Source organism: Macaca mulatta, chromosome 2, assembly GCF_049350105.2.
Source record: "Macaca mulatta isolate MMU2019108-1 chromosome 2, T2T-MMU8v2.0, whole genome shotgun sequence".
NCBI lineage: Eukaryota > Metazoa > Chordata > Mammalia > Primates > Cercopithecidae > Macaca > Macaca mulatta.
Window position 1 is genome coordinate 143,556,333 of NC_133407.1, and position 23,504 is coordinate 143,579,836.

Sequence of the window (23,504 nt, forward strand, 5' to 3'; positions counted from 1 at the left end):
CATATAATTGGAAACATCTTGACTGTTTTTAAAAAACATTGGTTATGTTAATCATGTTTTTCCCATGTAGTGAAATACCAGGTAATCATTTTTGACAGGAAAATGTTCCTGATGGCTTGGTGAAAGTCTGGTTATGTGCCAGTATTATGGTCTAATATTTTTGTAAACAATATGTATCTATAAATTGCATTTTTTTAAGGCCAGAAGGAATTAAGCTATTGAACAAATGTCTCCAGATGGTGAAATTTTTGTGACTTCTTTTTTCTTTGTGCTTTTCTTTGTTTTCCAAGTTTTCTCCATTGAACATGTATAATTTTCTAATTAGAAGAAAGCTTTTCTTTTATACAAATAATACTTATTGAATGTTTTAAAATCACAAATTACAGATGGGTGAAAAGAAAAAAATTGCTTGTCATTTCAATGATTTGGAGCCTGTATAATCTCTGCAGTCCTTAACAACAGAAAACAAGTATCATTTGCTTGTTGTCTGAAGTTGCCCTTACTTGCCGCTTTATATTGAGCTACTGGAAAATATTTAACCAACATTAACAGCAACACTTTGCCTTCTGTCGTGTTGTATTGTATTGACTAAACGCCTCTTCCTTGCTTCCCTTGAAGTATCCTACTCTACCCAATGCCTTTCACAGAACTAGTCTCAGAACACAGATTGGTGTTAAGGAGGCAGAAAAGCCAATCAACCAGAAAATGACCTCGGATGTAAAATTCTAAATTGGAAGGGACTCAGAGATCAGCTGTCTCAGTCCACTTATTTTACAGATGAGGAAACAGAACCAGAGAGCTTAGATGGCGTGACCGACATCTTGCAACAAATTAAAAGCAGAGTCAGGATTTGACCCTGTCCCCTGACTCACTTCATGGTGCAGTCACACCCCAAAGCCACAGTGGAGACCAAATCTTCTGTACAAGATTAGACAGCAGCCAGAGGCCATGCTAAAAACTAGCCTCAGGTCTAAGAGTAACTTCAGAGAGCTCTCTCCCCACACTCCCCACCATTCTCCTAGCCAAGTATCTGTGACTGTAGCTCTTGGAAAACTAGCCATCATCCTCCCATACCTATATGTACCTACAGGGATCCTCCATTCCTCAGGAAGCCAACTTCTTGCAAACAGCAGGTTCCTTAGCAGAGGGCAAGCCTGGATTGTGAATGCACTGTGACCTGCAGGGGTCTTACCCTCACAGTGTTACCACCACTAATGTCCCTGCGATATACTAGCTATGTGACCCTGCCCCAGTCTCTTGATTAGGAAATTAATAATTACTATTTATTATACTTACTCAACATATGTATGCCAGCGTGCTAAGCACTGTGCGTACGTGGTTTACTTATTCTTTATAATAACTCTACATCCTCCAGTTTGCAAATGAGGAAATGGAGACTCAGAGGGGAAGATGAAAGTGCCTAGCCTGAGATCCTATGGTGGACAGTAGCTGAGCTAAGATTTGAACTTATATCTAAGTCCAGAGTTCTCGCCACTGATGCTGGCTTGTAGTATGTCTGCCTTCCCAGCAGACACTTGGCTGCAGGAAGGCAGGGACCAGGGTGGCTGGCTCTTCATAGAAACTCAATTCAGTACCTTCTAAATGAATGGATGCCAAGACCCTCATCACTTTCCTCTTCCTTTCTCTCTGAAATTTATTGGCACAAGCATGTATTTTCTCTATTTTCAGGCCCTCTAAATGGCTCTGGATACTACTTGAAATTGCTATTGTTTCCTGCTTCCCTCTTCTGTGTTTATTTTTCCTCATTTTTACCATCTCTGTTTCACGGTGAAGCCAGGGAAGATGTTCACTGTTAAGATCATGTGTAATGCTTTTGAGTTTCTAAGAGGGTAAATGCTCTATAAACCAAGTTTTCATTATGGGATAGTGATGTACATGTAACATCAAGGCTTCTTAAAATTCTTTTTGTTTGTTTTCAAAGCTTTTTGATTTAGTGTACAGAGAAGAGACTTTGCTTAATGTCATTAAAAGTGTCACTCGCAATGGACGGTCCATCATCCTGACAGCAGTTCTGGCTCTGATCCTTGTTTACCTGTTCTCAATAGTGGGCTATCTTTTCTTCAAGGATGACTTTATCTTGGAAGTAGATAGGCTGCCCAATGAAACAGCTGTTCCAGGTGGGTTTGGGATCTTCTGATCTTTTTAATATTAAAAGATTACTTCCTGATTATAACTGAACTAAAGAAAATAATGACTTTAGTAATGCAGCTATCTCCCCGTTGTATCTCCCTAACACGTAGAGTGTGAATTTCAAATACAGATCTTCATTCTCACTTTACTCAAAAGGCAGTGTGGCATATCAAATGCTAAGAGTGAGTGACCAGATCTGACATTTATTTATTCACTAACATCATCTTTTAAACTAATGCAACGTTTTTGTAAAGCAGTGACCATATATATTGAGAGCATTGGAGTATGCATCCCTTTAACTTAGTAAATCTACTTCTAGGCATCTATACATAAAGAGAAACAAGCCTGCTGACTGTGCATGTAGAAACAGACATATTTGGGAGAACATTCGCTGCAATGTACAGTTGGAAGCAGTCTAAACGTTCAGGGGTGTGTCATCAGATCATGGTACATCCATGAGGTGGGGTGCCTTACACATAGGTACATCTTTATAAACCTCCATGGAAAAATACCCACAAGATATAGCTGGAAATGGCAGAAGGATAACTATAGTAGGATCGCATGTATGTCTTTTTTTTTTTTTTTTTTTTGAGACCCAGGATCTCACTCTGTCTCCCAGGCTGGTGTGTGGTGGTATATGATTTCAGCTCACTGCAACTTCCAACCTCCCGAGCTCAAGCAATCCTCCCGCCTCAGCCTCTCCAGTAGCTGGGACTGCAGGCGCCTGCCACTGCATGTGGCTAATTGTATTTTTTGTAGAGATGGGTTCTCGCCATGTTGCCCAGGCTGGTCTCAAACTTCTGGGCGCAAGCGATCACCCAGCTTTAGCTTCCCAAAGTGCTAGGATTACAGGTGTGGGTCACCATGCCCGGTCTTCTTAAAAATTAAAAAGCTCATATCCATATATGAAAACATGGATGACTATACCTCCAGACTGCTAGCAGTAGCTCGCTCTCTGGGGCTTTTTTACTATATGCAGGTTTTACAGTGAGCTCGTTATTTTTACACATAGCAAGAACAGAAGAGATTTCCAATTTTGAGAGTGAAAAAAACTGACCATAATACTTTATTGATACCCAAGTGCCCTTTTCTCTCAGTTACAATAGTTGGCCCTACTTAGTGAAATACTACTGGTTTTTCATCCCCTCAGTCTAAGGAACAGACTAGAATCATTGTGGCTGACTGAGCCAGCCAGCGTTTGTGCTCTCCCTCCCAAAGGCTGTGTTCTTGGCATGTATCTCCAGCCTCCCAAGTTGACACTAAGTTACACTTAAACTGCCAGCCATCTTAGAGTTGTGGACTAAACTGGCCTGGACCTTGGATTTCAATGAATGCCTGCTGATGCTTCTCGTGCAGACTTGGTATAAATCTTCCTGGAGTCTGTACGTTCAGTAGTATCTGTCTAAGAGTTTCAGCTGTTTGTCTTTAAAGTTGGAGAGGTGCTATTTAAGTGCGATATTTCTAGTAAGCCTACAGGAATTGACATTTTTGGCTTTTTTCCCATCCAGATCACCAAATGAAAGTGTAAATTGCATTTCTGCTTTGAATTTATATGCAAGATTCTAGGGTGTTATTTATGTAAAGAATTGTTTAATCAGCCGTGAATTGGGGACTTCAAACATTTTAACCATATGCTGCCAGATTGTTCATCATAAAATTTCCTTCTCTCTCCCAGAAACCGGCGAGAGTTTGGCAAGCGAGTTCCTGTTCTCCGATGTGTGTAGGGTGGAGAGTGGGGAGAACTGCTCCTCTCCTGCACCCAAAGAAGGTAGGACCTCCTAACTGTAAGCCCCATGTTAATATCGGATTCCTTCAGATGCTTAACTGATGCAGGTGATGTTGGAAAAAGATTAAATTTACTGCTCAGGAGTAAGGCTATAGCAAAGGGAAAGACTGAGAGAGAGGAGGGAGATAAAGGGAAAAGAAAGTTACACATGAAGAAAAGATCTGATGTGATTCAGCCGATTGATACTGAGTGCCCGCCATTTGCCAGGGACCATGGTGTACTCTAAGAGACAGCAATGTAGTGGAGGGTGCAGGCAGGCCAAATGGTGATTGCTAGACAGTTGCCCAATGCTGGGAATAAGGGTGGAATACAGAAGTTAGGCACCCAGCCTGCTACTGCGGTCAGCGTATCATCAAGGAAGTGATACCCAAACTATAACAGAAGAGTCTTGATATTCCAAGGAGAGGGAATAGTACATCTACAGGCTTTAAAGGTCAAAAGGAAAAAACAGCAAGTTTGGGGAGATAATGATTATAAGGAAGGAGAGTAGCAAGAAATAAAGCCACAGATACAAACAAAGGGCTAGATCATGAAGGGTCTTCTGTGTCAGGCTTAGGAGGCTAAACTTCATCCAGAGGATGGTCAGGGGTTGTTGGAAGATGAGTAATGAAATCTGTGTTTTAGCAAGACCCTTCTGCAGCTGGAGAAAGGAATGAGGCAGACAGCAAGGCATGGCTCTTACTGCATAAACCAGTGAAAATGAACAGCCTCCAATGCAAAGCAGTTTATCCAGAGGCCCTGCCATGAAATATCCCTGGATTTAGTCCTCACATCATCCCCAGTGAGGAACTTGGGTCCTGTGGCATAACCCTCATCTGAGAGACAAGATGCCTGTGACTCAGAGTTGTGAAGCAACTCATCTAACATGAAAAGACTGTTTGCAGCTGGGTCTGGGGTTTAAAACCTGAAAAGGACAGGGCATGTTTTAGATCCCATAGAGGGAGAGCAATACTACCATAGCTGGAGAAATTAGCAGGGGTTAGCGATGAAAACAGAGTTGCCCCAGACGACTTTAGCTTTTGAAAGAAAGTACTTGGCTCTTGATTCCTTAATTTTATTCTTTCGTGTGCCTGGTAAGATGGCATTCAGGAAACAGAATTTCAAAATCCCGGTCTCTCCCTTCCCCTCACGTTTTCTGTCTGTTATTACTTGCCATGTTCACAGAGCTGGTCCCTGCAGAAGAAACGGAACAGGATAAAGAGCACACATGTGAGACGCTGCTGATGTGCATTGTCACTGTACTGAGTCACGGGCTGCGGAGCGGGGGTGGAGTAGGAGATGTGCTCAGGAAGCCGTCCAAAGAGGTAAATTAATCCCAAGGGGAAGGAAGGGCAAAGGCGGCGGGTGGGGTGGTTGGTGGGAGCACCATGCAGTGGTGTTGAGTGTAAACTGCAGACACAGAGGAAAAGCTGGGAGTAGGGCTGAGTAGCTGCGGAACTAGCTCGTCAGGCTTCTTTCCTCTCTATCATGTGAGGTGGTGCCGCAAAATCAGCTGCGTGGAAAGGGTTAGCTCTGGCTCTCTGTTCAGTAGATTTAGGGACTGTTTCCATCAGGGTTAGGCCTGATCCACCTGAACGCACGTCGAATATCCCTCCTGGCTGTGTCACACCACACTTGGAGAAATCACAATTGAGACAGGGGATATGAAAAGAGATGCAATTTTGAATTTAAAAGTTTAATGCCCAGTTTAATTTCTACCCAAGTAGACGAGGTCTCGCTTGAGCTGTGTCCCAGGCTCTGCAGACCAAAGGGTCACAAGGGACCCAGACTGATTCAGACACCTTTCTTTTCCAGGAACCCCTGTTTGCTGCTAGAGTGATTTATGATCTCTTGTTCTTCTTCATGGTTATCATCATTGTTCTTAACCTGATTTTTGGGGTTATCATTGACACTTTTGCTGACCTGAGGAGTGAGAAACAGAAGAAGGAAGAGATCTTGAAGACCACGTGCTTTATCTGTGGTGAGTGTTGCTGGCCAGCTGCAGCAAGGGTGTGAAGGCCCAGCGTGGCAGAGGCATGTGGAGACTGCGAGGGTGTGATGGGTGGGTGCGTGCCCGGTTATGCAGGAGGGGGCACCGGCTGCGTCCTCTTGACTCTTCTACCCTCTGCAGTGAGTGAGGCTCTACTTGGCCTTTATTCTGCTGGGAAGTATTTACAGACCTGGGTCTGATTGAGCTGCTACCACTTACTAATTGTGTAACCATCATTTAGTCATTTAACATCTTTAATCCTTCTTTCTTCATCTGTAAAATGGGTACAATAACATGTCCTTCTCTGCATTATTGTGAGAATTAGGAGAGACAGCATATGTAAAATTCCTAGCTAGAACCTGGCACACTGTAGGCATGGGAGAAGTAGTTAACTGCTACATAAAAGAGGTACATGGGCACCAAAGAAATCATTTTCAGTATAACTACAGGAAAATATTTGTAAATGTAAACTAATCATGGAGGAATCTGGGTTGCTGAGTAATCATTTCAAGATTATTCATCATGTGGCTACTAAATACATAAATTTCCTAGTGGTATGTATGCTTAAAAAAAATCATTTTCCAATTAAAGACTTAAATTCTTTGCTTTTTGCCCCCTTAAAACCTTTTTAAGCTTTTTGCCTTGGCATAATTTCAGAGTTACAGAAGAGACATGACTATCCAAAGAATTTCTATATGCTCTTGACCCAGAATCCCTAAATATTAATATTTTATCTCATTTGCTTTATACACACACACACACACACACACAGTCTAATGTGAGTGGCTGACAGTGATGCTTTCTTATCCCTAAATATTTTAGTACACATTTCCTAAAAACAAGAACATTCTCTTGTGTATCTACAGTATAATTATCAAAATTGGGAAATTAAAACCGATCCAATACTGTTATCTCATCTACAGACCTTATTCACATTTCATCCTTCATTCCAAGAATGTCCTTTGCAAATCTCACCTCCCATGGGGCTGCAGTAACCATGCCTCATTAGCCTCCACTGACACTGTTGAAGCATATAGGTCAATTATTTTGTATAATGTCCCTTGATCTGAGTTTGTCTGATGTTTGCTCATGGTAAGATTGAGGGTATACGTTTTCCACAGGAATATCAAAGACATGCTGTGGTGTTCTTCTCATTGCATCATATCAGGAGGCATGTAATGCCAGTTCATCTCCTAACTGGTATCTTGGCTCATTGTAACCTCTGCCTCCTGGGGTTCAAGCAGTTCTCATGCCTCAGCCACCTGAGTAGCTAGGATTACAGGTGCCTGTCACCACAACTGGCTGATTTTTTGTATTTCAGTAGCAATGGGATTTCACTGTGTTGCTCAGGCTGGTCTCGAACTCCTGAGCTCAGACAATCCACCCGTTTTGGCCTCCCAAAGTGCTAGGATTACAGGCATGAGCCACTGCGTCCAGCCATGATACTAACTTTGATCATTTGGTTAATGTGCTAATTGCCAGGTTTCTCCAGTAACTCCATAAAGTTACTTTTTTGGAGAGACACTTTGTAAATATCCTGCTATTCCTTAAACTTTCACCCCTTAGCTTCAGCATTCATTGATGATGTTTGACTGGCTCTATTATGATGATGGTTGCCCAATGATAATTTTTATTATTACTTCTACATTTCTTTATTGGCTTTTTATTGTAAGAAAGATTTTTTTCTTCTCCTGACATGTATGTATATTTCTGTGTTTATATTTGTAACAACATGGACTTATGGATTTTTATTTTATTCAATGGGCTATAATCTTTCACTGTCATTATTTATTTAGATGTTCAAATTGCTTCAGATGTGGCCAGTGAGAGCCCTTTCCAGCTGGCTTCTGGGTTTAGTCATATTATCTTCATTTTCTATGTACTTTCTGACTTTTTTGGCATCATTACATATTCCAGGCTTAGGCTCACCTCATACATTTCCTGACCCATCCCCGGAATCAGCCATTTCTCCAAAGAGCCCTGGTTCTTTTTACTGGAGAAAGGTATTTAGAAGCCAAGATCTGGGGACTGAGTGTGCTCATTCCTGTTGGTGTGCTGCTGCTCTCAGGGCTTATTAGGGTACAGATCTAGAGGAGAGGTGTATGCATCTGCATATGTGTGTATGTGTACACAGCACATGTATCTGCACACATCTGTGTCTATATGTATGAAAAACGATGAATTCATACTGATACCTTTAATTCCATTTCAGCATTACAGGGTTTATCCTTTCTCCCTTTCTCTATTTGCGTTCTTTTCTCAGGCAGTGAGGAATCCAGCTCCCATTATCCTCAATATATTTATTTGATCAATCCTAGAATACATAGAGACTAGAATTGCCCACCCAGGCCTCTTCAAATTATAAACCTACCAGCTAGAGTTCAAAATTTGTTTAAAGTTCTTGTTGTCCTTATTCTGCTTCCTCAAAAGCCCTTAACATACCTGCATTTTGGCATTTACCTGGGCGAAGGGACTTCACACTCCCTGGTTGTCTGCAATGTGTGAGTGTGTCACACACATTCTCATTTTACCCCTAAACACTCCTGGAACCTAGACGTTGGTCGTCCCATTCACTGACAAGGCCACTAAGGCATGTGGAGATGAAGCAGCAACTGCTAAGTGGCAGAGGTGGGATTCAAACCCAAGTCTGTCTCACTCACAGCCTGTGTTTTCCTGCCATAATGTAAACATGAATGCACTTACAAGGCCAACAGAATCCGACTCTTTATAAAGACAGGAGTGAAACCACAGCCCGCTTTCTACTGACAGTTCTGTTACTGATTTTCTCCTTTACCAAGACTGCTCATTTGGGGCCGGGGGCTTTTTGTCTCATTTTTAGGCTTGGAAAGAGACAAGTTTGACAACAAGACTGTTACCTTTGAAGAACACATCAAGGAAGAACACAACATGTGGCACTATCTGTGCTTCATCGTCCTGGTGAAAGTAAAGGACTCCACCGAATATACTGGGCCCGAGAGTTATGTGGCAGAAATGATCAAGGTGAGTGGAAAGGCCTCCCGGGAGCAAGGTGGTGGGCCTCCTGGCCTGGCTTCTCAGCTCTGAGCAAGGCCCCGGCAGCCCATGGGGGAGCTGCACAACAGAAAAATAACATCCGATGTTGCCTGAGCCCTTCTCACGGATGGGGCACTGTGCTCGGTGAACTTCGTGTGTTCTCTCAAGTGATCCTCAGAACCACCAGACAGGTGGTATCAGCCTATGTTCATGGGGGAAATGTTGAGCCTCAGTGTGATTAGCATGTGACCATGGAGCTGGGGCTGGGATTTTAACCTGGATCAAACTCCATAGCCCGATTTCCTGTCGCTATGTTAATCTGCCTCTTTTCTTGATAATGCTTTTTTCTCCCTGCTTTTTAAATAACATCTACTCTCTAAGAGGTGTCTTAGATGGAAAGTGATTAGCCTGGTTTGTGTTTGCCCTCAGCCTTGCCTTTCTGGGAGACACTCTACTGATCATTAAGACGTGATCATATGATGGAGGAATTTGAGTTCCAAATTAATCTTCTCGCTGATGCGAAGTGTGGATACTATGTCCCAGGAAGGGGAGAAGCTGCTTCAGGCTGTTAGAGAGCACTTCTCAGGCAGGTTTTGCCGAGATACCAAACGTGCACTGTGGGTGTCCCAGGCCAGCTGTCCTTTCAGACCTGTGCTTTTCAAGCATCATTAAAATGTTCAGGGGTGGAGAGTGGAGTGAGAAGCATGAACTGTGAAATCGAGGGAGTCTTTGTGATTCACGCTGGCTCCCTCTGAGGAGAAGGGACTAACTCTCCTTCCAGTTACCAAGGACTTGAGCGCTCGGCCTGATAATGACTTACGCTAAAGGAGCCTGCTTTTTATGTAGATGTAATTTTCAAGCTTTTTATGTAAAGATACTGGAAGTCAGGTCTGTTCAGATAAGTATCATCATTGACAGGCCTAGAGGCAGCCAGACTTTCAGTTTTATTGCCAGCAGGGCAGCGGTTATGTGGTTGTATTTGCTGAATACCCCAATTACAGAGGCACAGAGGCCTCTCCTAGGCTTTGGAGGGCTTTCTGGAGATACTGTGCTGTCTGCACCTTTGAGGTCCTTAGAGTTGAATTCTGTGCTTCCCAAATTTTAATGTACATGTGACTCATCTGTGGAGCTTGTTAAAATTCAAATTCTGACTCAGCAGTCACTTCCAGGACTTGAGATATTCTGCATTTCCAACAACCTTCCAGGAGATGCCGAAGCTGCTGGTCCGGGAATCACCCTTTAAGTAGTAAGAGCCTCACAGCGGAGACAAAACAGATGCTTACTTAAGATTACTCTCAGAGGGGTTGTGTGAATGATGAGGAAAAATATCGCTAATCCTTTACATACAGTTGGCCCTCTTTGGTTTGTAAAGTCCTCTCACCTCTAGTGTTGTATTTGGTCGTTAAAGTTACCCTCCGTGGGGAACCTGGAGGAAGGGACTTCTGGGGTGGGGAGAGATGGATGGAGGTTCATGGCGTAACTTTTGAAAAAGGTTTTGAAAGAGAGGATGAAGACACTAGGGTCATAGATTAGCAGAAAGAAAGGAGAAAAAAAAATCAGCACAGAGTGGAGAGAAAAAGACACAAGTTGCAGAATGCGGATGATGGCTTATCCCTTTTACAGATAAAAGCCAGGCTGGGGGTTAAGCGACTTCCTAGGAACAGCTCAGAAGGAACTGAGCCAGAATTCAAACCAGGCTTGGCTGACTGTAGAAATCGCATTCCATAATCATGTTGTTGGTAGGAAACTGGGAGGATGCTGGTGATTCTGGGCAGACTCCTATTTTTAAGCAGATTAGGGATTTCTGATGGGTGCCAGTGTGGATTTCCACAGGTGAGGTTTCCAGGGTCAGGACACATTAACTGAAAAGTCCTCAATTCCTTTCTTTTCCTCCAATTGTTGACACCGGCAAATTAAACCCTACTCAATCAGCATATATACTGACACAGATCTGTCCACATGCACAGATAATGACCTTCATTTGCATTCGAAGTCTTAATGTCTAGAGGAGGCCTGTACTGTTCACCCTTGACTTATGTTCCTTCTCACCCTTCACTTTGTTCTCTTGTCTCTAAAGTGTTTGAGCGGGTCCTATCTTTAAATCTTCCAGAGGCCAGTTTTGAAGTTTTCTGTTAATCACCTTACTTTCCGGTCACAGAAAACTCTGGCACACTTTTGGGTTTCTGTCTCAATCGTGGAGACTTAAAGGCGTCTTGTGAGCAGTCACTTGATGAGGATTAAGAGCCAGAGTGACCTGTAGCCCGCCACCCACCCAGCCCGGTCAGAGCCCGCTGCATGGCAACACTCTGAGAACCCGGGCGTTTGGTGTGCTTTCCCCATCCACATCATTCTTTGATTATATGAGACATCTTGTCAGAAAAGCTAAAAATCTACAGTATCAAAGAATTATTCTCTGAATGTTAAAGTTGTTGCAGAACCAGATGTTCTGTGTGCTAAGTGGTGGCTCAGAGAAGCATCAGATCTACCAGCTAAACGGTGGTGCCTTCTTGCCTGCGCTATCTGCTGTGGTGTTTGGTCTTGAAACCACAGGAATCCCTGCTGGGGACTCCTAAGGGAGCATTAGCCCCATCACGGTAGCAGCTGGGGTGCTCAGCTGAGTCATTTGGTGTGGGTGGGGGCCGGGGCCCCATGGGACCTCAGAGCTGCGGTGCAGAGGCTACAAGACCACCTGCGGGCCCCGATTAGTCACACCCTGTGGAGGCAGCCACAGCTGAGACGAGGCCCCCACAAGCCTCCCCCTTGAGCAGGGGCATCCTACCCACTGCTGCTGAGAGGGAAAATTAGGTGATCTCTTGAATGAGCCAACCCCAGGAGGCTGTAGCTACTCTAGTGTGGAGGACAGAGAAGGGACAGCTGATGGGCAGTGGCAGAGATGGAAGGAAAAGCAGGTTGGAGGGCTCACTGCCCTCTTGCTTACCTTGTCTTTGAGACAGGCTCTTTTAGGGTATGTGGTCCTCAGGAAAAATACCTCTTGCCTAATTGCAGAAGGCTGGGATGTTGGATTCTTCTGCAGCTCTCCTTTAGCCCATGGATGAAGATCCCAGAGACTCCTGGAGACTTGTGGAGTGACATCTGCCAAAAGGCAACCCAAGAGAACCAATGGAAAAGGCCTCAGATGCCACTCAGGCAGGGAGGAGCCCAGCTGCCCTGAGAGCAGCTCCTTGCAGACAGCAGCATCAGAGATAGCAAATGGGTTTTCATCTCAACCCACACTGGGTCATAGAATTCACCTGGGGCACTGTATTGAGAAGGGTTCTTGGAAACCCAGGCTGACTTGGAAAGAATGACATTTGCGGAGTCATGAATGAAAGAGGTGTCTGTGTGCAGAGCCCTGGCCCTCCCTGCCTAGACCCGTATCCCAAGGGCACATTCCCTCCATTGGTGGCTGCTCAGCCATGTGAAAACACAACAGCCTGTCTAGATCAGATATTTCACCTTTCCTAATTCCTGCTGGAACTGGCCTGCAGACAAGGTGACAGGACCTCTTCTCGCTGTTCATCTCTGGAGGGAGGGAAAGAGGGAACATGCAAAGAAGCTCTGTCTTAAGTTGAGAACTCTGCAACCAGCTGTTCATCCACAGGTTAATCTTGTTTAAACATAATAGATAGAATATTTCCCTCTCCCCTTTTGGTCTTACCCTCTCTCCTTTCACTGGAGATGGGAGTATCCCCCTCAAAGCTGGGGCCAGGCTGATGCCTACCATGAAGTCCTCACTACCCAAGAAGTGGAGGCAGCAGATCCAAGGTGAGAGTTTCTGCTCTGTGCCTTCCCGCACCACATGACCTTGGGCAAGTCATGGGACTTTGCTGACCTGGGTTTCCTGTCTTACATCGCGGTTCATACCACCTCACACATCCATTGGGTGGTAGACATGAGATAAATGAGACCTGGCAGATGGGAGGCACACATGGAGGGAGGGAGCAGGTGAAAGAACAACTGAGCAACAGGCCCAGAGCACAGCCAGCCAGGAAGCAGGGGCTGCGGGGCTGACAGCAGAGCTGACAGAAGCATCGTTTCCTATGGTTCCAAGACTCTGCAAGACTCCTTGGCTGTGGGCATGCTGTCACTAAGAAAAGTGAGAGTGGGCATCTTGACTCTTAAGAGCCTCCTCCCCTGGAAAATCCCCATGTCTTCCTCGCTCTTGAACTTTAAATCTGTAAGCGTGCTTAAAAGTTGAGGCAGGGCATGGTTGACATTAGCGTTCTTTGTTGAATAGGGCACAGATACTTGTGAATTCCATCCATGTCTTCAGTGGTTTCCTCTACTTGCTTTTACTGCCCAGAAGTAGGGCTTTCAGTGATTTGGGGAGTGGACCCCGAGTTCTGTGTATTCAAGGCAAACCTTAGATTAATCATGAAATCATTCATGGTTCGCTGGTAGATTTGTCCTTCAACTCAAGCACCTGATGGAAGGCGATGCTGTCGAGTACTCAAATGACCAGGGGAAGTGAACCCTCCTCCACTGTATCTCACAGTGCCACTCAGTTCCCGAGATGCAATTTCATATTCATTGACTTGGGCCCCAGACAAGCCTGTGCTTTCAGAAAAATGTGACTGAGGTGACCTGACATAGCCCTTGGCAAAATCAAGGGAAGAGAGAAAAAAATTTCCTTTCCCTGCAGGAACTTGAATTTGGTGCCATCATCGTTTTGGTGATAGCCTTTTTTAATAAGCAAATTTTTATTAACCTTGATCTACATTTAAGTTTTCACAGTAATTTATATGCTGCACACCCTTTTTTGAATAATTTTAGCACTGTTTGGCTTTGCTCTAGTGCCAACTAAACTGAGAATTTGTGTTAGTCTACAGATGATGATTTGAAAGGCCATGCTATTGGAGCTATTTAATCGAAGTAAGTGGTGAATTCATCATGAGCACTTTGCCTGACAGAATTTAGATACTGCACCCTGGGCATGTTTCAGGTAAAAGACCAAATATTTGATTCCCAGCAAAGAAACAGCAGCCCATTTTTCTAGTACAGTCAAATGCAGAAGACTAAATTATTCTTGAAAATTAGAAATTTGAGCAGCATTAAGAAGGAAGGTTGGTAAAGAAGACCAAACAGTAACTTAAGGACACAATAGTAACAATACGGAATTAACATGCGTGCCCATCAACAAATGAATGAAGAAAATGTGGTGTATAGATACAATGGAATACTATTTGGCCATAAAAAAGGAATGAAATCCTGTCATTTGCAGCAACATGGATGGATCTGGAGGCCATTATCTGAAGTGAAATAAGCCAAGCACAATAAGACAAATACTGAGTGTTCTCATTTACATGTAGAGGCTAAAAAAAAACAAAATTGATCACGTGGTGAGTGGAAAGCTAGATAACAGAAACTGGGAAGAGTGAGACGGGGGAAAAGGGAGAGGATGAAGAGAAATGGGTTAAAGGGTACGAACATCTAGTTAGGTAGAAGGAATATGTTTGATAGCACAGTAGAATGACTATAATTAACAAGAATGTGTGGTGCTTGGGTGATGGATGCCCTAGATACCTTGACTCGATCACTAGGCACTATATACATGTAACACAATTTCACATATACCCCATACATTTGTACAAATGAAAAAAATATAAGACATGTCTTCTGCTAATTATAGATTTCATTTCTATATCTTGGAATTCTGCCCTGTTAACATAACTCTTACATTTTCAGAGGTGTGTTTTTGAGTGAATTGCGTATAAAGACAGACTGATCCAATAGAATATTGTTCGTCCACATTTCAGAATGTCCTGATACCTTGGACTGCTCTGGCTACTCCTCTAGGATAGCATATTCATTGACTAATATGGACAGTGAAATAATGGGGGAGAACCTGCCTCCCCATGATAGCCAGAGAGTTCTGGAATGCAGCAGGGCTGCCGTTTCTGGAGGAGCAGTCTGTGCTGGGCTCTGCTTTACCCTGGGAAGGGCAGATTGGATAGTAACGAATAGGTCATGTATAATCAGTATGCATGACATAAACACTATCCATGCATGATCTCACTTAATCCTCATCACAGCATAGTAGGTGGCACTATGAACATTTTACAGATGGGAACCTAAAGCTCAGGAAGGTTGAGCAACTTTTGCAGGGTCGCGGCGCTGGGAAGTGCTAGAGCCAAGACTGAAATCCAGAGCTGCTGAACCAGAACCCACCCTCAGGTTGTCCTGACTCACATATCCACATGTGGTTACAGATGTGGTTACCTCTGTGTGCGTGCACACAGCCCTCCTGTCAACCTGCAGCCACTGGTTGGCTGGCGGCCTCTGGTTTGGACTGGTGCATCTTAGACTTGGACTGGCTTATCCCCCAGCCCCAACCCCAAGTGATACTGAATTAGCCTCCTTTAAAAGAGGCAAGATGCAGTAAAGGCCCCTTTGCGGGTGGAGAGAAGAGTGGGAAAGAGGATCTCCCGGGGATGCTGACTGGCTAATGCATAAATCAGTAAGACAGGAGTTAGATGGGGTGTGACTCTCAGAGCTGCTGTGACTCTCACCAGCAACCACTGCTCAGACAACCAGCTCAACACTCTAGGGCTTGCTGAGAAGGCGGGAGTTCAGGAAAGGGTATCAAGTGCGCCCTTGCAAAGGATGTATCTGAAATATATGTTAATTTTGACCTGCTGAAATATGAGAAACTTCACTACCCTCACCTTAGCTTGAAACAGGGAATGATATGTCCTTTGGTGGCCAGATTCAGGAGATGTCTAAATAAAAGGAGGAGGACGATTCACTAGAACCACAGCCAGACTGGAGCTTCCACACCCAGGTGACTCATCTGAATGAGTTTAACTCCCTAATAATTACACATGAGAATGTCTGGTCCATCATCCTTTAAGCCTGGTGCTGACTTTTTCTCACAGTGGGGGTAGACACCTCTCTACTTTCTCTCTCTGCCTCTCCTGCTCCCTCTTCCTCACCCTCAACATTCCATTGGAGATTTTTCAGTTTGTTCCATTATGGGTTAGTTCACTTGACCTCTTCAGAAACTAGCTATACAGGATCCAGAAGCAAAGGAGCAATTTTCCAGATCAAAAGTAGTCTCAATGTGGCAGCAAGTGGGATGTTCTCAGAAGGTGGTGAGGTGCTTTTGCATAGGAGGGGAGAGTCCAGGAGCCCGCATTCCTGGAAAATGCTTTCCTGAAAGCTGCGGCTAATTTGCTTCAAAAAAGCAACAGGCAAAAGAGCCTTTTTGCCTGACAGCACCTCCTGGGTAACACTTCCAAGCAAATAAGTTCTATTAGCTAATTCAGTGCTACTAAACATTATGAGGAAATGTTTTGAGAAGATTCAAAAGCAGTAGGACATCTGGCCCTTGTGTTTATCTATATTTGATAAGATGACACAGGAAGCAAACACAGAGAGTAACTCGTTAACAAGGGCAAAAGATCAAAATGGAAACTGAATACCTGCGTGTCACTACCTTCTGTTTAAAAGGGGAACTGGCTGAAGTCTTACACCTTTCTTGACCCAAGAGAGAGCCTGTGAAATCTGCAGACACTTTCTGAAGTTGGGGACAACAGCTTCCAGCCAGAGGCAATGCAAAGAACCAAGTGCAGGGGCTGGTGGGAGTAGAGTTACCTGTAGATCATAATTAGATAAGAGTAAGGACCTAAGTAGGGGGGAAAAGATGGTGGCAGCAGTGACCAGAGCCAAGAAATGAGCATAAAAATTCACAGAGCCATCATGGGTCATCTCAGTTGAAGGAAATCAGAAGCTGGAGTCCCTGCCAGACAACACTTAGGTGCAGGAGAGAGGAAGGGCGAGTCCAGCAGGGCGTGCACTTAACCCTGCCCTGACCTTTCCAGCTGCGTGTGCACCTCCTCTGTGCACGAAGCAGGCAGGTCCTGGCTGTTGATAAAGCGCAGTGGACGTCCTCTGCTTCGCGCAGATGCACGCCGATGGGTTTGGGCCTTTGTTCTGAATTCCAGTGAGTATGCTGGGAGGAAGGGAGTGCCTGGGTATGTTCCTAGAATATTGATATTTCAGCATTGGTAGTGCTGAGCAGCAGCTTTCCTTGTGGCCTAACCTGGGAGGCCACGAGCGCTGGTTAAACTGTCACCTGGACTCTGAAAGCCGTTAACCATGGGTGAAGATCCAGCCTGTGCTGCCTGCCAAATACGATTCCGAGAATGCCCCCTGAAGTTAGCTGGCACCACGGCAGAGTCAAGAATATCAGAGCAGGGAGGAGTGAAGAGGGATTTGGCACTGGCTTCCCGGTGGCTGGAAACAGTGTGTCAGCGTCATTGGACTCGCCGCCCAGCCAGCCAGGCCTCTCTCACCCCACCCTGTGCACTCGAATTTGGGTTCGTGTCAGTGGCAGCTGCACAAAGCAGTTGCTGAGCTTAAGTTTCCCCACCCAGCCTTAGAACACATTCTGCCCTTTAGTCTAGAGGGGATGAAATCACCCCTTGTTCCACGGAGCACTTCACAGGCACTTTCCTTTCATTGTGAAGCAGTTGGCATTTGGGCCCCGGTTCTGCACTGACCTCCCAGTGCTCTCCTCCGTATTTCCTACGTTCTGACCTTTGTGGAGGGTGTGTCAGGTGCTGTTTGTAACAGTGAGTTGAGCAGAGCCATGATCCTCCCTGAAGGAGCTTGTGTGCTAAGGGAGAGCATGGGGCATGAGTCAGGTATACCCAAGAGTCTAGTCCGTGAGACTGTGCAGGACCTGAGGGTTATGCATAGACATTGTTCCATCAGCCACTGAAGACTGGCTTCACCGCGCATGAAACCACTTATCCCCATTGGCTAGTTGGTCCGGGGATGTATGAGTTTGTACGTGCTTATTACACACGTGAAATACCTGCATACATGCACATTTTCCCCAACTTGGCAGATCTGATCATCTCCAAAAGTGCATTTTCTCCCCCCGCCCATACCCTGACCCACCCTCCTGCTCCTTCCCCGACTGCACTGCCACTGTGCTGCCCCACTTGCCCTTTACTTCCAGACATCCTAACTACATTTGTAACTCCCCTGCTTCAACTCCTTTATTTCCTGTGTATTCTAAATATTGACTGTGTCTGGTAGCGCTGGACTAGAGTATCATATGATACTGAGAAGTGTGTCACCATAAAAATGCACTTATAAAACTGCTCTCACCTGGAAAATGTTCTGAATATGACTATCTAGATCAGGTATATATATTCAGAGTTCTTTAAAACCTACGTCTTTACAATGAAGCCTACTGTCATGTCTCTAGGAAATGTGAGAATGAGGAAGAGATGTCAGTATTTAGGGATAGTCATTTGTATGTAAAAGATCTACAAGGTGAACTAGACTGAGTTTCCACCTTTTACAAATCCTCTCTCTTCAGGGCCTCAGTTTTACCACCTATAAAATGAGGAAGTTGAATCAAAGGGTCTCTTGTGCCCTTTGTAGCTCTAAGATTCCCATAAGCAACATTCAGAGTGGGGATAGGAGTTCGTGAAATATGAAACAGGAAGGTGTGAGCCTTAGGGTCTGGGTCAGGGATCAGAGTACAAGGGGCTGGTTAGAAAAGGGGAGGGTTTGGAAAGGATTAAGGAATTTGGAGAACATCCACATGGCAGATGATCTCTTTCCCCCTGAAGAGATCTAGCAGTGTGGCACCTTTCTTCCAAACCACTCTTAAGTCAGTAACAGTGCTGGTACCCTTCTCACTTCTTCATGAAGTCCTGTAGATGGTGAGACGGATAATATCTTCCATCACTTCTTTCTCAGTGTGTCTAGACAGGACTGACCTCGAGTAAAACCATTTCAGCTCAGAGCTTACCAATATAAAAAGCCCATCAGATGATAAAGCTGAGATGGAATGTGGTTGTGTTGAAGCAGCTTATTGGTGAGGGTGTGTGTGTGTGTGTGTGTTTTCAAAGATAAATGTATCTTTCCCTGAAACAACAGCACAGAACTTTGGAAAGATGTTTCAGTAGGCTTAAACACAATGTATTGTTGTATAAAAGCAGTAACAGATCAAAGTTGAATACTAATGGAATCCAGAAAAGAATAGAAGAAAACCACGAAAATTGCTAAAAATCCTCATACATGGCCACTGGGAATGTTCTGGCATATTTCTTAGCTAATTGAAAGTGCAGGGGAAGTTGCCTAAGCAAGATGTCATAAGCCAGCTTGGACGCTGATGTGGGGAGAAGGGTAAGTGAGCCTGATTGTTCTTTATTCAGAGTCTCAAATGGGCTCGCCCTGCCCTTGTCCAGCATGGGTGGCTGGCCCCACCTTTTTCTCCTCCTGTGACCTCTGGTTTCCTCAACCTGGCAGCCTAGGTGCCCAGGACCCAGCAAGTGTCCACCCTGTTTATCATGGTTCCTGTGGGTGCCCAGGGAGTCCTCCACCTGTGGCCCCAGAATGACTTGGAAGGATTATTCTGCGGCTGGCTCTTCCTAGGGATTTCATCAGAAACGGGTGTGGTTCTCTCTGCTGGGATGAGCCCATCTTTGTTGTGCTGTATCATCCAAGAACAACTATGGAGTCTGGGAAGGGTGATTGGTCATTCCAGGCCAGCTGAAGATTATATAATGTGGCCTGTTTTGGTAATGTCATTCAGAGCTCAAAAACAGAACCAGACTGACACCTTGATTTGTGCAGTTTGGATACCCTTCATGTGGCTTAGTTGGTAAAAAGAGAAATCAGTATCCCTAACATTTTTATCCCAAAGAAAGAAAGGAACTAACTTTACACGGGAGCTGAGTACTGAAACGAGAGTCAATACCTGGATGGCAGTGCTGACTCCATCCCCGCTCTAGGCAGATGGCATAGTGATTTATAATACTTTCGCATAATGCTTTCCAGTTTATGGGACATTTTTACAGCCATCTGATCCTTACAGTAACCCAGTGAGGTAGCTGGTGAGGTGATCTCTTTCAAAAAAGAAAGAAAATAGACCAGGTTGGTGAGCTAGCTGACTCATACACTCATTAACCATCCTGTATACACACAACTGAAACTCTTCTTATTACAGGCCATTGTTTTTTCTACTGACACACTAATGTCACAAGACTGTGGCAGAAATGTACAGAACCTGTGAAATACAGGAATATTAATATGCATGTTGTCTGAAGTCACTGTACTTTTGGGACAAAGAGAACTGAATTCCTTGAATCTGGTGCTAGCCAGCAAATTCTGGGTGTGGAATCCCAGTTTAAAAAAATTAATAGACTCACAAGATAGAAGAAGAAAAAAAAAAGGAAAAAAGGACAATTTTTTAATAAGATAAATTACTAGACTTTATTTTTTAGAGCAGTTTGGGGTTTACAGAAAAATGGGGCAGAAAGTACAGAGTTCTCATACATGCCCTTCTCCTCCTGACTCCCTGCCAGTTTCCTCTGTCAGTAACGTTTTGTATTATTGTGGCCTGTTTGTTAAGATTTGATATGCCAATATTGGATACATTGTTATTAATGTCCCTCCATCATTTGCTGCTTACTTTGCGGCCAGCTTTTCATATTGTGCATTCTGTGGGTTTTCACCAATGCAAATGACACCTATCCACCATTACAGTATCATACAGAATAGTTTCTGCTGTAAAATTCCTCTGCACACCTCCTATTTATCACTCCCTCCTTCCCTCCCCCTGAGCCTCAGGCTGTCTCTGATCTTACTGTGTCCAAAGATAGGAGCCATTTTTTAGGGTTTTTGTAAAACATGTATAACAGATTTTTTTTTTTTTTGAGACAGAGTCTTGCTCTGTTGCCCCCACTGGAGTGCAGTGGCACCATCTCGGCTCACTGCAAGCTCTGCCTCCTGGGTTCAAGCGATTCTCCTGCCTCACCCTCCTGGGTAGCTGGGATTACAGGTGTGAGCCACCATGCCCAGCCTATAATAGATATTATTAAGTGGTGTTTCAGAGCCACTGAACATAGTTAAAGATGACTATTTTTTCACCAAAACCAACAGATTCTGTGTTTTTGTTTTTGGAGGGTTAGGTTTCATTTTGTTTTGCTGTGATCTTAGAAAAAATAGCTCTAAAGATTAATTTTTTTCTTCCTTTTCAATGAAAATAATCACGCTAGCTCATAAAAGGGACAAATGATTTAAAGTCAGTTAAGTGTCCCATATTCCTGCTTTTGAAGACATAAATATTATCTTCAAGCCGCCTCCTCCTGACATTTTCTGAGGGTTTAAATACATGGAGAGGCCAAATCTCTCAGGTTCCCAGGCCTACCCCATACCCACTTCTAGTCATTTCCATCACCTGAGCATCCCTAGGCATTCTGGGAACATCCAGTTTGTCTTCCTGCCTGGTAAGAGCAGTAGAAATGAAGCTGCCATTTGAGTTGGAAAGACCATCTTTGCCTCCTCGCATCTTCCCAGAGGGGATTCTCAAGGGCCGAGAAAGCAACAGGACCATTTTTCTAGGACCCGTCTTCTGTCCCATGACCCTTTCTTTTGCCCTCAAGCCCCCCTCTCCCTCAACACCTCATTTTCTGATTTAGCTATAAAAGATTCAGCAAAAATGTTCCATTGTTTAGGTGGTAAACATAATACTCTACCTGAGCAGACTTTCTCTGAGGAGGTGATTGATTACTCGGTAGTCTTTCTTAGAACAGCCTCTTCTTTTGAACCTGGGAAGAAAAAAAAAAATACCCCACTTCTCAGAATGATTAGCATTTGCATCATACAATCCAACTTCCTCCTCCGTCTGTCTGTCTCTGTCTCTCTCTCTCTCTCTCACACACACACACACACACACACACACACACTCTCTCTCTCTCTCTCTCTCTCTCTCTGTCTCTCTCCCTCTTTCCAGTCAAGGACATTTCAAGAGGTTGGTCAGTACCACCCCCACGTCTAAAACTTCGTGTTTGCCTTTGCAGGGACTTTTCCAACTTTACCTAGAAAAGAACTAACCAGAACCTTAGCACTTGTGGTCAGCCTGCTTCCGGCTGTGGCTTCAGTTAGTTTGTCTGCTCTGAGAGAGGAAGCACTTGCTGTGACGGGAACTGCACTGGCTGGATTGTAGGAGGACCAGGGCAGACAGTGCCTAATGACATTGGTATGTGAGATGCCAGCAGCAAGGAGTGAGTGAAGCAAAGCAGAGTGAAGCCAGAGTCAGACCCAGTGGCAGATGCGGCCGACAGACGCTTAGTGACCCCGTAATCCTCTCCCCACCTTCCCCTCCTGACTGCATATACACACACACCCTGAGATAATTCACAACAAAGTGTCTTAGCTGAAGATGACTTTTCCAAAAATCCATTAGAAGCCAAGACACTGAGACATGTTTTTGATCTTGAATAGATAATACTGGCAAGAGTCTGCAAACATTTCTAGGCCTTCAGAATCTGGCTGGCTGGAGAGGCGTGGGTGACAGGCTTCACTGGAGTAATTCAGCACTCAAACAAGCTCAGAGTTTTGTATGAAAGTCTTAGCTAGAGAGAAATTGGATTCAGGTGTTCTCTCTCTGTACCTATTCCAGTAATTGGGGTATAGTGTAAACATTTGCACTTTTGAGATTTAGATTCTCTGTGCAGAGGGGAACCCTGTTGGTGGGGAACTTTCTACCACACTAGAGCCTGTCCTACTGCACAGGATGCAAAACCAATGGGAAATTGAGAGAACAGTTTGGCTAAAATTGCTAATTAATTTTAACTACCAGGTACTCCTTGGTAATTTGAGATTTAATTTCATAGCCTAGGATGATGATTTAATTAAAACACTGGGAACACCTAGGATCTCAAATTTGGTGCTCTCCCCACTTCAGTGCAGAAAAGATACGAATGCTTGCCAGTAAGATCCCTCCTAGCCCATTTTTTCATTATAAGATATTAAGGGAGTCAATGGGGGAGAATCTGTGTGGTGGTGATTGATAATTTTCTAGACCAGAAAATCCTTTTGCTATCTTTGCATTGAAGGCCCCCTATGAAATGGAGAATGAGGCTTTATCCCTAGGATGGGAGCACATGGGCCATGTGGCCTGCAGAACGTATGACCTTCTTTGAAGCGCTGGGTTTTATCTTTAACATTTGAGCACTTTGGGAGGTGGTGATTGGATCACCTGAGGTCAGGAGTTCAAGACCAGCCTGGCCAACCCCATCTCTACTAAAAATACAAAAATTAGCCAGGCATTGTGGTGCATGCCTGCAGTCCCAGCTGCTTGGGAGGCTGAGGCAGGAGAACAGCTTGAACCCAGTAGGCAGAGGTTGCAATGAGCTGAGATGGTGCCACTGCACTCCAGCCTGGGTGACACACCAAGACTCCATCTCAAAAAAATAAATTGACCTTTCTATCTGGTCTAGGTAATTTTTTGAGTTTAATATAAAAATAGTTCAATCATTTACCATTGGTTAAAATGGATAGTCTACATTCTAAAAAGATGCATTATTTCTTTTTATGGCTTTATGTACCCCTTGGGTAGGGCCATCAAGTCCCAGGATTACAGGTATGCCATGTAGCAGCACAAGACGCAGGGCATCAGTGCCTCTCCACCACCACTGAGGTGAGGGGCACAGAGGCCAGGAGCAGCCCTCGGCATGCTGATGGGCCCCATTCGTGTCTTCAGCACACACTTTTTGAGACACTCACACGTGGAGGTAGGGCCTCCGTGCAGCTCCACAGAGCCGAAGAACTATGTATTAA

At 44.5% G+C, this 23,504-nt stretch overlaps 2 protein-coding genes across 2 annotated transcripts in view; one reads left to right on the forward strand and one right to left on the reverse strand.

Moving 5' to 3' along the window:
• The window catches only part of LOC114676384 (uncharacterized), a 72,985-nt gene extending 60,548 nt beyond the window's left edge, over positions 1–12,437 (reverse strand). Inside the window, exons 1-2 of the mRNA XM_077993344.1 lie at positions 12,375–12,437; positions 11,857–12,011 (exon numbers count right to left, since the gene is read on the reverse strand). The gene's annotated coding sequence lies outside the window, so the exon portion shown is untranslated. The remainder of the gene's footprint in view (positions 1–11,856; positions 12,012–12,374) is intronic.
• Positions 1–23,504, forward strand: part of ITPR1 (inositol 1,4,5-trisphosphate receptor type 1) — a 355,422-nt gene that overhangs the window by 316,959 nt on the left and 14,959 nt on the right. The window contains exons 56-60 of the mRNA XM_077993346.1: positions 1,943–2,138; positions 3,827–3,919; positions 5,102–5,241; positions 5,732–5,897; positions 8,746–8,906. Coding sequence (XP_077849472.1) covers positions 1,943–2,138; positions 3,827–3,919; positions 5,102–5,241; positions 5,732–5,897; positions 8,746–8,906 — 756 coding nt within the window. The remainder of the gene's footprint in view (positions 1–1,942; positions 2,139–3,826; positions 3,920–5,101; positions 5,242–5,731; positions 5,898–8,745; positions 8,907–23,504) is intronic.